The sequence below is a fragment of the Wyeomyia smithii genome, chromosome 2 (assembly GCF_029784165.1).
Source record: "Wyeomyia smithii strain HCP4-BCI-WySm-NY-G18 chromosome 2, ASM2978416v1, whole genome shotgun sequence".
Taxonomy (NCBI): domain Eukaryota; kingdom Metazoa; phylum Arthropoda; class Insecta; order Diptera; family Culicidae; genus Wyeomyia; species Wyeomyia smithii.
Window position 1 is genome coordinate 61,780,280 of NC_073695.1, and position 15,230 is coordinate 61,795,509.

The 15,230-nt window shown below is 38.0% G+C and overlaps 1 protein-coding gene across 7 annotated transcripts in view; it reads left to right on the forward strand.

The window, feature by feature from the left end:
- The window catches only part of LOC129725539 (four and a half LIM domains protein 2), a 356,638-nt gene that overhangs the window by 303,463 nt on the left and 37,945 nt on the right, over positions 1 to 15,230 (forward strand). For 6 of the 7 annotated variants that reach the window (XM_055681510.1, XM_055681509.1, XM_055681512.1 and 3 more), the window contains 2 exons: positions 8,697 to 8,897; positions 8,974 to 9,148. In XM_055681510.1, coding sequence (XP_055537485.1) covers positions 8,697 to 8,897; positions 8,974 to 9,148 — 376 coding nt within the window. The remainder of the gene's footprint in view (positions 1 to 8,696; positions 8,898 to 8,973; positions 9,149 to 15,230) is intronic. The other variant, XM_055681513.1, reaches the window with a different exon arrangement.

Genomic DNA, 15,230 nt, shown 5'->3' on the forward strand with positions numbered 1-15,230 from the left:
TTGCGATCTTCAGCAGTTGTTCAAGAGGTCAAGGGCTTCCTGTTCATACAAACTTTGATTTGAAATTAATTCGCAGCGCGTCCCTAATCTGTATATAGTTTTGAGCACACTAAGGTCGCTTTTTACGCGGTTTTTTTCACGCGGGTTTTTTTATGCGGCTTTTTTTACGCGGATTCCGGAATTTACGCGGTTTTTTTTTCGCGGATTCCGGAATTTACGCGTTTTTTTTTTACGCGGATTCCGGAATTTACGCGGTTTTTTTTTGCCCGGATTTCGGTTCCCCTTCACTCGGAATGCAAAATTAACGATGGTTTTTTTACGCGGATTCCGGAATTTACGCGTTTTTTTTTACGCGGATTCCGGAATTTACGCGTTTTTTTTTACGCGGTTTCTTTTTACGCGGCACGTATCCCCCGCGTAAAAAGCGACTTTAGTGTATTTTGAACTAAATTAGTTTTTCGTGTGTGTTACATATTCTTGAAGAGACTGTTTTTCTCTGAATCGATTGAAGTGGTCAAAGCTACAGGTTTTCGTCTGTACAGATACAAACATGCTTATACGAAACTTTTGAAAATTTTAATATCTTGGCATAAAATCATGCGATACGTAATTTTCAAATAAAATAGAGATCGAAATACGAAAAATTACGTGCACACTAGCGTCACAAAGCCCTTGACCTTCTGACTTTCAGCTTTCCTGAAGATCGTAACTTTCTTGGAGGTCAAAATCGTGAGATGAATGAGGGTCAAAATACCAAGCATAGTGTCCACGCTAGTGTTACATAGCAGCAGAATTCTGGATTGAGCTGAACTTCCCAACAAGCAAAAGCCCTTTACCTGCTGAACAAGTTTACTGCAGACCGTTTAGCACACGCAAAAATTGAACTGTGCGTAACCACATCAATATCGCATCTTTTAACAGCATCTTTTGTACTGTTTCGGAACCAGTACAACGAATGTGTGTTGTTCATAACGCATTTGGTGCTCTAGCGAATGTGCAATGTATTGGACGGCTCAAAATCAAAACACTTTTGGAGTATTAACCGGTGCTAGTATTGCCATGATGATATGTATTGGTATTGGTAATATTTTTCAGAATGCTGCTATCGTTAAAGCAGTGCGAGCAGTAATCAATACTGATACTTGGTACTGACTAGGTTTCAAACTAGGTTAACATTTGTTGTGCAAAGCCAAAACATTTAATGTGCGTTTTGAGAGGACACATCGGATGATGTAAGCTTGAACTTTTCGTGCAGGACGTTTCAGTGACATTCAGTACTGAACAAGTTTGCTGAAGACCGCAACTTCTAGGTAGTTGGAAACACGTGATATCTGTCCATTCCAGGTGATGCTGAACTTTTTGGGTGTTGCTGCAGTATTTAAACTGGGTGTTGCAATACTTAGCGAAGCGATTCCAAGCTTATGACGGATAGTGTAGGTGCAAGTGTTTCTTTTAGTTAATGAACATAGAACGATCAATTAATTCAGTTGAAGACATGTCACAGCTTAAACTTCTCAATACCTACCGGTGCGTGCTATTTCCAGCAAAAACTGCGTGTGTGAATTCAGAATCTGTGCGACTCGCACATGGGAAACCTTCTAATGGATCTCTATTCTGAGAATTCACACTCAGCATTCTCCGTTTGTTAGATAGCATAATATCCTTTAAAATCACCGGGAACCAGCTGAAGCGATTCAGATCGTTTTCGATTCAGCGAATTTTTTAAATATAAAGGTGTCGGATTTTTATTACGCGATTCTCTCTCATGACTCCTAGTCCCATAGGCAAGGCAGTCTTGAGGATTCCTTATCTAGAACGCCCACGCTTTCAATGTGAGGAACCCTGGAGAATTTGCGAAACTTATGTGTTGGGACGGGTATAGTTCTGTCAGTAAAAAATATGACAAAACCTTATTGTTCCAACAGGTCATGTAATGTGTGCTTCCATGAGCCCAGAATAATTCGATGTCCTAAACGTAAAGCATGTTTAAAACGTTTATGATAATGATCTCTCAATTAGTAATCAACTTTCTGTGAATCCTGTTAAGATTTAATTTACTAGAAAAAAATGTAGAGAGAAAAACTGCGATAACTGTGAGTTAATTTGACTAGAGTGCAAAAGAAAATGAAAGTTACAGATTGATTCGTAATGAGAAGTTCTTTGTCGATGAAACATTCGAACGCGTATAAATTTACCTAATTTGATCGCCGGCTCAAAAATGCACTGCCCTCCATTAATTTGAAATCGCTTCACTGAGTATTGTTACCAAGTTTGACATTGCTGCAACACCTGGAATAGGCAGAAATCTCGTTCTTCAGACATTTAGATAGTTGCAGTCTTTAGCAGATATGTTCAGAAGGTAAAGAGTTTTTGGTTGATGTACATCTTTATCCATGATTCTAGCGGCTACTTTACTGACTTTGTTAGCCGACGGACCGTTTACCGATTTAAAACCGAACGAATTAGAGATGTCCAGCTTCTTCTGTCTGAGGCAACCGTTCTTCAGTCACCTCGTACATAAGCAGATCATGCATCTTCTTCCACCGCGCACATCCACCGAGTGCGAGGTCTACCACGGAGTCGACGGCATCTTCCTGGTTCTCTGCTGAATATAGTTTTGGCGGCTCTCTCGTCAGGCATTCTGGCCACATGTCCAGCCCACTGAAGCCTGCCGCGCTGTATTACCTTCACTATACCTGCATGTTTATGTACCTAGTACAACTCGTGATTCATGCGTCTGTACCACACTCCATCTTCTAATTTACTGCCAAGTATAGATCACAGAACATTACGCTCAAATACTCCAGGCACTCGTCGATCAGCTTCCTTCAGCGCCCATGCTTTATGTCCGTGAAGGGCAACCGGGAAGATCAGCGTCCTATTCAGCGCTAGTTTGGTGCGAGTTTGCATACTACGAAACCTCAGCTGGTTACGTAGTCTATAGAAGGCCCTGTTCGCAGCTGCAACTCGTCGTTTCACTTCGCAGCTCATGCCGTCTTCAGCAGATTTGTTCAGAAGGTAAAGGGTTGAAGCACAGCTTAGACCAGAATTCTGCCGCAATGTAGCGCTAGTGAGCGTATTTTGACCTCAACTTTGCACACGATTTCCACTGTCTAGAAAGTCGCGATCTTCACCAAAGTTGTTCAGAAGGTCAAGGTTTTCTGGATGGCGGACTGTTTAGTCGCTACGTTGCACTACTGTGCTCGAAACTTTTCGTATTTTGACCTTTACTTATCCCGCGATTTTTATTTCTTTGAAAGTTAAGGTTTTCGACCAGCGCTCGCGGGATTTTTTTTTAGAATACGGTTCGCATGTCTACAGCAATTGTTTTTATGCCGAGAAATTTAAGTTTTCCCCTATTTTATAAGAACTTGTATTGACTTGAACAAGAATTTTGTCTACAAATAAAATCCTGTGGCCTTATCTAATTGATTCAGTGAAAAAATGCCTTAATTTGTTCTGCGAAAATTTTAATCGCGGAGTTGCTGAATACTGTAACTTTAAATACAGTTCATTAAACTCGAAACTAAAAGCATACGGTAGTGATAGTAGTGGTGTTATTTCCAACCCAGCTATCCATAAACTAAAATTTCCTGACCTCTAGAACAACTTTATTGAAGACCGCAACTTTTCAAGGGGCAATTCACACTAAGTCAATCATGACTTCTGACCCTCCTGACAACTTTCCTGAAGACTGCAACTTTCTTAGTGATGGAATTCACGATATAAACTTAGTTCAAAATACTTAAAACTACATGCACACTAACGCCACGAAGAAGTTGAGTTCCGTACCAAACTGTATACCAACTAAAAGCCCTTGTTTTCAAGTTTGCTGAAATCCACTTTTTTAAAATAGTTGCATCTGCGTGATAAATAATGTTTGAGATACTCGAAACTGTATGCACTCTAGCGCCACGCTACGGCTGAATTCTAAACCATACAGTCTTGACCTCCAGAACAACTTTGCTGAAGACCACAACTCTTTGGGTTGCCGGAATCACGAGATAGAGTGACATAAATCTACTCATTTTAGGTGATGCAATATTCAAACTGTGCATTGCAATACTCAGTGAAACGATTCTAAACTTATGACGGGTAGTGTACCTATAGAACAAATAATACTTGACTGCTTGTCGAAGGAAAGGATTACTGCATGCCTTAACCTATGTTAAAGCATTGACTTCAACTGCAAAACTATCAACGTAATCAAAATAAAATAAGAAATAGCACTAACTTCAAACTAAAATTACCAGCTGAATTCGAAAAAAATAATTTCTTTTCCCCATTCCAATTCTTATTATCTAATTGACATTTTAAAAAAGGTGAATTTATGCTACCAAAAAATATGTTGAAGTCTTTGCTTCTACAAAGCATGCAGGTTTTAGTTCTCACTGAGATGACCCATAAAAATTTCATCGTTGCTATCCATGACATGACAAAACAAAAATTTTAGGCAAGAAACCTCTAATACATGAAATGATTTGAAAAGTGCTTAAAAAGGATCGAAATTTGACTGTGACTACGTGAATGTATACACTTTTATCGTTTTTTTCGATTTGAACGGCAAAAACGATCGATCGAACGAAGATAAGTTTTGTAATTTTTCCATTGGTTCCCATCTTTTCAGTTGAAAATTGGAGTACTCGACCAATATCTAATGTGCTACCGACGTTAGGTATAATGCACGGCATGAGAAAAAATAATCGTCTGTCGCTCGTCAAGCAATTCGGTTTTCAACTAGATCCACGATATAACGAGTTGTTTATTCTCACAGCAAAGCTTTACTCAGATACTAACATTACGCTGTTGCAATTTCTTTTTTTTTTTTTGTTGCACCGTTCTGTTTTTCGGACGCAGGCCTTGCATCCAATTCTTAATATGCAGAAAATTCCTCACTAACAGTCTTTGTTCCGAGTCAGCATTCAAACACACGCCGGCTGACTTTCTGGACCAGCATCATAACTTCCACAAGAATGTTTTAATTCAACTCAATGAATTGATAACAAACTGCTTCGTCAGGAAATAGGAGCCATCTACATTCCACGTGGACAGATTTTTAACGATTTTGACCCCCCCCCCCCCTCCTCCTCCGTGGATGACCGGCCATATAAATTCTAAAATTTTTGTATGGACCGTGGACATAAAACATCCCCCCCTCCCCAAAAGCTGTCCACGTGGAATGTGGATGGCCCCTTAGTCAGATATGGTGTGGACTCGTATCCCACCGCTGCCACTACATGTAGCTCTACATCGAAGTAGTACTTAATGGTAAACAGCAAAAAAATTGGAATTTTTTTTCTATTGCTGTCAAAAACGGAAAATGTACCTAATGAAAGGCTGATTTATTTCTGATGAAAATACACTAAGGTCGTTTTTACGCGGGTTTTTTTACGCGGCATTTTTAAACGCGGATTCCGGAATTTACGCGGTTTTTTTTTACGCGGATTCCGGAATTAGCGCGGATTTCGGTTTCCCTTCACTCGGAATGCAGAATTAACGTTGATTTTTTTACGCGGATTCCGGAATTTACGCGGTTTTTTTTTACGCGGATTCCGGAATTCACGCGTTTTTTACGTGGATTCCGGAATTTACGCGATTTTTTATGCGGTTTTTTACGCGGCACGTATCCCCCGCGTAAAAAGCGACTTTAGTGTACATTCATTATTAAAGAATGAACATTTAAGTAATCGGCTTTCCGACGAAGCTTTTTCATGATAGCCTTCACATTGATTTTTCGAATACATTCTTTATTCTACCAATCAACTGTGTTAGCAGTTTGTTGCTCTTCAGTTATTTTTGTACACCAAGAAACTCAAAATCCCAAAGCAATCTTCAATTGAACGACACTGAGGCAGATTCATTTTTTTTGTGTAATGTAATGATGCTTCATCTGGCCAAAACACATACCTGCCATCGACATGGTATTTTTGCAGAAAGGAAATAAAAATTATTTTCAAACATTCGTTTTAGTACACATCTTTATCGATAGCCATACCACGGAGCTTGAACCATGATTTAGATAAAAAAAAACGAAGGCTTTTTTGTCCAATACTTTGGCCGGTCTTTCACTGGGAATTATTATTTAGGTTTGTAGGACAGTTTACACAGTTGAAATCAGAACACTACGGGATGGTTTACCGCGAACTTATTACCAGATTTTTCTGCACTTCGGCTTCTTGTTTCGACGCCATTTTTAACAGAACTGAGCATGCATGAACAAAACAAAAAAATACTGACGTGAAGAGGAGAGAGGAAGCTTACATATACAAACACTCATTTCTCCCTGAGCGTGTTTGTTGCTGAGTATGAGAACCTCAAAAAATCCAAAATTTTAGTTGGCACCAATTGCTATCAATATTAACCGACAATTTTAGGTAGGTACGTTTAAATAGAACAAAATCACATAAGCAACACACGAGTAAACTGAAATACCATCGAAAATAATGGCCAACAAGCGATAAACAGTTTCCTGAACCATTTCCACTGAAAATGAAACAGTCTTCATGTCCCAAAGAATCTTTTGGATTTTTGTTGTCCAACTGTTTATTTCAAATGTAGGGAACTGCTCCATTATTTATCTTAGCCCCTATACTCATCTCATACAACATGAAAACACAATTGAAACAGGAAAAACGGATATGTTCTTGATAAACCAATCAGCTAATCCATGGAATGGATTCTTTGTAGCTCACTTTAGATTCCTCATAAAGTATATTCCTCAAAAACTCACTTAAAAGCACTAAATTTGGTATTATAGTCGGGCATCTGCACTCGAAAACTCACTCAATTCAATCACCTACCTCAAAAAACAAAATCCGCTCATTGCTCTATACGGCTACAACCGGACTCGTTCAGCAGCCAACCAAAGTTTTTTTTATCACTAGCGGACCACTTTTTATTTCAATCACTAAACAAAATCACTCACTACACTACGAATACTTTAATCTTTGAAATGTTCACCTCAAATTTCCTAAAACAAGCTTGAATTAGCAGGAATATATGAGTTGAATTTCTTCAATTCCTAAATTTCAGCTGTATGTATTTTCATCTGTTTTCACTGCGTTGAAGAAAATCAAAAGTTGTCAAATCAGATTCTGTTAATACGAAAAAATCATACTGAAATTGTTGAATTATTCCGACATAATTGACATAAATCTACAGCACTTTACTGGTTACCTAGGTTACCAATTTTGCACGTAAACAACTGCAGCGGGTATCTAGGTAACCTACTACGACGGGCTGCGGCTACGTTCATTCATGATAATGTGATTCATTCACGATTAACAGTGTGATGAATATGGGGGCATCGTGAGATGAATAATTGAGCAGTGATTCAAGTTTTGAGATGGATATGGAAGCGTTGTAAAAAATGGTTTGTTTTACAAAATTCAGGATAAATCTAGCTAATTTTTCTAAATATACAATGCTAAACGATTCCATAAGAGTACGTAAGCATATTTAATTTATTTGTTCAATTATTTCGTAAAAATTTGGTGTTTGATCCGAGCATTCTTCGTGAATATCGGCTTGATGAGATGAATAATGGAGCAGTTCCCCTATTTTCATTTAGTTCAGCTGAATGTTTAATCCAAACTTTTTGCGCAACATCTCGCCTCTTACTTATAAATCAGGTATAGAAACTAAATGAATTTGGAATTAAAAAAAACTACATTTTGCTATCTGTAGAAAAAGTTCGAAAGAATTTTCTCCAGTGACATGAACATTGTTTGTCTTATGTTGACTCTGTTTACTGTTTCCATTTGAGACTATTGCTATCGGCTGCAATTAAATAAAGGGTTGAAACGCACGAACCGATGCTAGCCGCTATCATCAGTAGAGAATGTAAACATTCCGACCGATACGCACTTGTGTATCGGCTGAACAAGACAAATGTCGGATTCATTATACCAGCCGTTAAACACTGTAGCATGGATTCCACGATGCTTTGTATATAATATATCGCAAAGTTATTTGAATGTTTACGAGAATCGTCGGAACATAGCAAAGTAAAGTAAATAATTCAACTCTTTAATATCAACTGGTATTGGAAAAAAGTTAACTTTATTTTACCTTCCAGATGTAGTTGAATATAGTGGCTTCCCGGAAGATTCTAAAATTCATGCCCTCTGCATAGAGACTTTGATAAATTGTCTTTTCATTGGTTGCGCTTGGTTCACTCTCCCGACCGAGTTTTTCCTCTCAGGCGGAAAATATTCGGCGGTGCTGTGGTGAGGCAGTGAGAAAACTGCTGCCCTGGATTCGCGTGTATTCTCATTCGTTCAGTTATTTTTGGGCAGTGAAATTTACTAACCCAAACACTCCGCCAGGTTTACAGTGAGCGGCAGTTTTTGGCCGTCTACTTTCTACGATTGCGTTGGAACCACGAACGACGCTGACGTAATGCACTTACGGTCGCAATTACAATTTACGTCCGCTGGCAAGAATATGAGATGAAGGCACTTGGGTAGGAAATTGACACATTGCATACCCCAGCCGTGCCCAATGTCTGGCTGCACCTGTTCCACTTCGACCTGACAGGATGACTGTCCAAGGCCACCGTTACCCCTAGCTAATACTAAGGTACAGGCTACGATTCGCTGCAGATGCAAAATGTCGGAAAATTGAATTTTGAAAACATGATCACTAACTGTCTTCCGCTAATCCTTAAATTAATACTTTTTTCGTTCGTTTTTCAGTTAATTTTCAGTGGGGAATATACCAAGGCCATGTCGAAGGATTGGCACTCGGGCCACTTCTGCTGCTGGCAGTGTGACGAGAGTCTAACCGGACAACGGTACGTGTTGCGTGATGAGCATCCGTACTGCATCAAGTGCTACGAGAATGTGTTCGCCAACATTTGCGAGGAGTGCAACAAGACGATCGGCATTGATTCGAAGGTAAGGAAACTTCCTCTCAGCTGACAGTGCGTCTCCATCGGTAGGCTAATCAGAATTCATTTTTCTCAACCAAAAGGACCTCTCCTATAAAGACAAACATTGGCACGAGGCGTGTTTCCTATGCAACAAGTGCCGCATTTCGCTAGTGGACAAACAGTTCGGCTCCAAGGCCGACAAGATCTACTGCGGAAATTGCTACGATGCCCAGTTTGCGTCCAGATGTGACGGCTGTGGAGAGATTTTCCGCGCGGGTGAGTACTTGTATGAAATTGTAAACACTTTGGTTTGGTTAGCTGTATATGCATATCGTAATGTAGCGAACACTGATGTTACGTTCCCAGCTGGTGGGTCAATTCATTCAAGCGGTTATATCGAAGGCAACTCGAGTTCAATGGCTTCAATCAGATCAGTGTCGATTTTACTTCAAACGCTTCTACGAACTTATTTGGATGTGCGTAAGCAAGCGGCTTAAGATCCGCTCAAGTACGACTATTTTCCCAGCGCTGCTACAAGCGCCGCCAGCTTGACGCTTTATCGTTCCACATTCTCCACTAATTGCGCTAATCTAGTCCAGCATGTCCCAAAAACAGCATCTGTTTTCATCATCATTTTAAACTATATTTCGACTGCTAACAAGTATAGTCGGACATGTGTTCTTACGCAGAGTAACAGCAGCAGATGCACGTTTTTTTGTTTATTTCCGTTCAACTGGCGTCGCCCCCTCATCCATACAGAAAACGTCCAACCGGACCAATTATCTGCCGCGTTCTATTCGGAGGCCAGCGCCGCCGGCTGTCGGAGCCCACTTCTCTCGGAAAGTCCATGGACTTTTTTTTTAAATGAAACGCGCTGTTGGAGGTCATAAATCATAGTCTTGAATCCCACCACGGCTGGCTTTCTGTGCATGTTAGCAATAAAACGTGAATCGGTTCATAATGTTTTGAAGAATAAACTCGAAATATTTGTGCAAAATTTGGGAAAAGTTGATTCAGTTTAGTTTTTTTCCTATTTCATCACACGGAGTAAATCATTCAAAACCTTTTCAATTTTGCACGCGTTTCAAATCTGTTAAAATATTAGAACAAAATTAATTAGTTGAAAACTTCAGCAAAACCCTTTTCACTCGCATAGGAAGCTAGTAAAATTAACCGCACCATCTATTACAGATCTATTCTTAACCACAATTAAATGGTCCATTTATTTTCTGTCAGTGAAAAAAGATTTACCGCGGGATGAATTAGTATCGTTACTTTCATCATTACTTCCGTTGGCTTGAGTAATGCGGTTTTGCGGGTGGCCTCCTGTCGTATCGGTCGTGACGACCGGCTATGGCGCAATGCGAAACCGCCGATGCTAATCGGTAATTTAATCCTCATTTTCATATGCTGTCGCGACTCTTCTGCGGTGCTGTGTGGTCGGGTGTAAGTGAAATAAACGCGTTTCAGTATTCCACAATCAGCATACTTCAATTTTTTAATTGTACCAAGTTTTTTCTTCACACCGTCTGTCGAAACAGTTGTCAACTAAATCATTGAGCATCCTAAAAATTTTAAAGCGACGTAGCTCCTACACATGTGTAGGATTGCGGCACGTTATAGCAACTATTCTATAGTTGTATTATTAAAATTGTTCATCCTAATTAAGAGTACCAATGTCAGGCAAACAAATGTTGAATTTTTAACAAGGTCTATCTTTCATCTTGACCGTAAACAGCTGTCGTAGAAAATTTTTGCAAGGATGCCAAGCGAAACAAGCTGCCAAATATTAACTGTACTGATATTAGCGAACATGCTCTTAACTTGTACTCTTTTGTGACGATTCAATTTACGATGCAAAATCCATAAAATATAATTAGCCGACCGTAGGTAAACAAGTGTATAAAAAACTCAACTCGAGAAGAAGGAATTTCACAGACAGATAGACGCGATCCAGCGAATAAGACGAGAGTAATAAACCAATGCGACGCATACAATTGTGACGACAACCCACTCGAGGCTGAAAAAATGACTTACGATGCATACTCGAACGCATACTGTGTACTATGCGAGACTGTTTATTAATGCATTTCTTATGAATGTCGACAAAAGTTCGACTTCTTCCTGACTTGACTTTGACATTGAAACTGTGCCCTCTCGGTGCACCTTCCTACGTGACAGTGGCGGCGACGGAAACCGTGCGTTGTGGGACTCGAAGGATTTCTTAGGAGTGCCTGTGAAATTTTGGCGCAGTTTGAATGGTAAATATTATGGATCGGTGCTATTTGCCCGTAATTTGTGTTAAAAAATATTTGGTACCGAACACTTCGGCCAGTATGTTTTTTTACTTTTGCGAGCAAATTCAAAATGATATATTTTTTGATGATATATTTCCGAGCAAGATTGACTTTTACTGCTGTATAGTATAAAAAAGTATAAGATACTTTGGTCTTCCAAGACAGAATGGACAACGTTAAAGGCCCATAGGAATTAGCGCAAAAGTACTTGATAAATCATAAATCATCAATATTTCATAATAATGGATAAACAAATTTGAATAAAAAATAACGTGGATCATTCCACAAAAAAGGGCAACTATTTTGATCGACTCGTTTCGATCTGACTCAAACCTTGCACAGATGTTCCTATGAGCTTTACTTTCCTGTATGGACTTTCTCACTGCCACCACAACCGTTGATCTGCTGTGAGATATGGCCGGGTGTTTGCTGTATCCCGCACTTCTCTTATTTGACAAAACCCTAATTGAGAAGTGGCACGCATTTTATTTATCCGTGTTTGTGTGTAATGTGATTTTACCCTTTCTTATACACGCTTACTGCTTTACTGTACCGAGCCTTGTTCCCCTTCCACATATCGTCACTTACAATTCCGTGCAGAAGTTTTGTTGGACGATCTTCTGGCCAGTTTTGTTAGAAGAGGGAGTCATTTTTGCACCGTTCCTTTTGTGAAATATCACAGGATAAATTTAGTATTGATATGTCACCTTTTGTGGCAGACCACACAATATTAATTCTATATAAATATTAGTAAACTAGTTGGCCCGTAGTTGCTAGCCACTTTCAACTGCATTTTGGACTATTAAAAGTTGGTATTCAATCTAACATGATGAATCATTTTTTTGAAATATCGAGTTGAAGATCAAGATGTAACTATGATACTATCGACAATTCGATGCAGATGGCCAGCGCTGGTTTAAAACTTAATTAATTATCTAAATTGCGATAAATCCTTCGTTCAGTAGAGCATGAAAACGCATGGATTGATTGCTTACTCGAAAACGAATCTGCACAGCTGTTTTCTCCAATATCTAAACACTTTTTCTCCATTCTTTGAATATTTTCGAAAAACTGTTTTCTAACGATTTATTTTTTTTTTAATTTCATAACTTGAATAATAGTTGATTTTCTCAATTGTTTGATGTTACATATGTTATATTCATACAAAATAACTAAAAATTAATGTGATTGAAAAAAAAACAATTTACAAAAACCATTGCTCATGAAAAAATACTGGATTGGTTTAAAAAAATTATTCACACATGCAAAAGTTTGTCTCTGCAATTTGTTATTAACAACAGCAAAGCTTGAAATAACGAAGTACTGTCATTGATGGGTAGTTCAAATCCCTCTCTAATACCCCGATATAACTTCACACATGATAATAGACGCGCATGAAACATCTGTCATCTGTGTTAAATCACAGAAACCTTTTCTAGTGTTGCGTAACAACATAACAATCCTCATCCCATCACCACCACCTTTGTCTACTTCTTTGTTTTCGTCATCTTCTACATAAACAAACAAATATTATTTGATAAAAAATAAAAAAAAGTTGGCTTACTGTAGCGCATTCGCAGGATAGTAGATAAACCTATGTTTAATTTTTAAAACTTTGAAAACTTCATGTCGATATTGAAAAATATCTTGAATCAAAATAGTTCATAATGTTTAAAAATAATGACCAATAGCTTACCCTGATCCCGGCAGAGAGAAATCAGTTTTTACCTAGAAAAATGTAATACAAACTCTTATTACTCATCAACTATATACACAATTAATACAAACTCTATTTCATATTGAAGATCAACCTGTTCTCTAACCTTAACAAATAATTTTACCGTGAAAATTTTCTAGTATAATTATTGAACTCGAATCAAAGTTTGAATGTCACCCGTCGGGAATGGGTTTATCTTATACTCTAAATTTTTTTGTAACAGCTAAAATTTTCACGTATCAGCAAATAAATTATCCCTTTCTCCGTACATCTTGAAGGTCGTAGTATACTTAAAAAATTAATTTGGGGTACAATATGTGCAGTATGCCTTGTGTAGGTTAAATGTCTTCCCTATTTTTAAAAATATGAAAAAAAATCATATTGCTCTATCTTTATTTAAATCTTCTTGAGAACTTTTTTGTAAATTTTGTTAGAGCTTTGAGAAAGAAAGTTGGATAGATTTCAAGTGCGGCTTGTCACGTGCCATAAGCTTAACTTGAAACTCGATATGGTGTTTTGCATAAAATAGCTTTGCCGAGTTACACCCGGTTTCCCCCAATTTTTATTAAAACACTTACACTACACACTTGAAAAAATCCAAACTGCTTATTTTCTCGAGCAAAAGGTTCATAATCCCCATCATGTTCATGACTTTTTCATAGTCTATCCTCAATGAATTACAACAGATACTGCCTTATTCCATAACTTGACAACCTAATTTTGATGGCAATGCCATGAAGTTACGGAACTTATTGGACATGTAACTATAAAGTAACGTTCATAATCAACTGACAGTGGTTTGGGTAACTTTAGATTTCATTTACATGCTTGATACCTTTGATACTATGTCTTTCTTACATCTTAAAACTGCCTTCCGCCCTTTATTACGTTTTTGGCGGTTTTTGTCGATGCACCTGCATCAGAACCTATAGCCATGTGATAATTTAACACGTGTGCCGAATATTAGTTAAGACGCAGTTAGCTTTGATTTCCTTGCGAATTTCTGCATACCAGGCGAGAGGAGGTGAGTGGAGGACTAAAAGCAAAGGTAACTTGTAGTCAGAACAGGAGTGATGCGTTGCTACACTAGAAAAAATAATAAACTTTAGTGTACCTCAGGTTCAGAGTTTGCTTGGGAAAATGGCAATTTGAGTAACTTTCGTTTGTCGTGCGCGTGACTGAAAGACAAGCAAACTATATATACTCCGATAGGTAATTCATTTCAAAACATTCCCCTATTAAAAATATCCCCGAAGAAGTTTCGTTGGGCGACCTTCTGGCCAGTTTTATTTAGGGACTTATTTTTTGATAAGAGGAGATCATACCTCGGTACTGTTGCTTCTACCAGCATGTTTTCTCTCAAGACATCAGTTTTTATTACGCTCTAACAGCAGGATTAGAAATTGTTCAAGAAAAGGGGTTGTTTCAAACTTTTCGAAAAAATTTTACCTTCGAGACATCAAATTAGTCTAGGCTCATAGAAGAAAACATAAATTGACCGGGGAGATTCTGTCAATTTTATTTTGGATATAGATACAGAGAATATCACAGGGAATGGTTGGTGTCTATTCAGGTCGTCTGTGCCAGGAATGCTCTCATGTGATTGGTTTATTGTTCGCGTAAATTTGCCCTTGACACTTTTTATCGATTTTTACCGCTTTGCAACGAAAAAATAGTGATAACTAGCGTATTACAAATTTTTTTAACATTTTATCTATCCACCAACATATTGGTTATTGTTATTCATCACGTGGTTATGCTGTTATTATCGTTTGAAATCGGACGCAATATTTGCCAGTTTCATTTCCAATTTCACAGAATGCATACCTGAATAGAAAACAACGAAGTAGTCTCACGTCAAAATTGCTTTTAAAAAGAACTTACAAACATATAATTATAAATTACACGTCTCAAAAAAAACCTACTTTTTGAAAAAAAATAATTTTATTTTCAATTAACGTTGAAGCGTAGAAGCAATTACTCTGCTGTACTTTGACGCACTACTGCATACATTAGGGATAGTAAAATTCTTTGGAATGGTTAACCCTAGAAAAATAGTATGAATCAATTTGACTGCTCGCTTTTGGTGACATCGCCCTCTTCTTTTTCAAATAGTGCGAATTCATTCTCGTCTTTGAAAAAACTGAATTCTTGTATTGTATGTATCGATGTGATAACGCCGTAATGATCACTCATTATTAAATTTCAAACAAAAACTTGCATTCTAAATGACTTCAAATTCATGAAATCAAAAAAAAATATATGTTGAGAAGTAAATGTATTACAGATATGTTCCGTTTTTTGCAACACGCTCCTCGATTTTCAGTTGCCAAAAATGGAACAG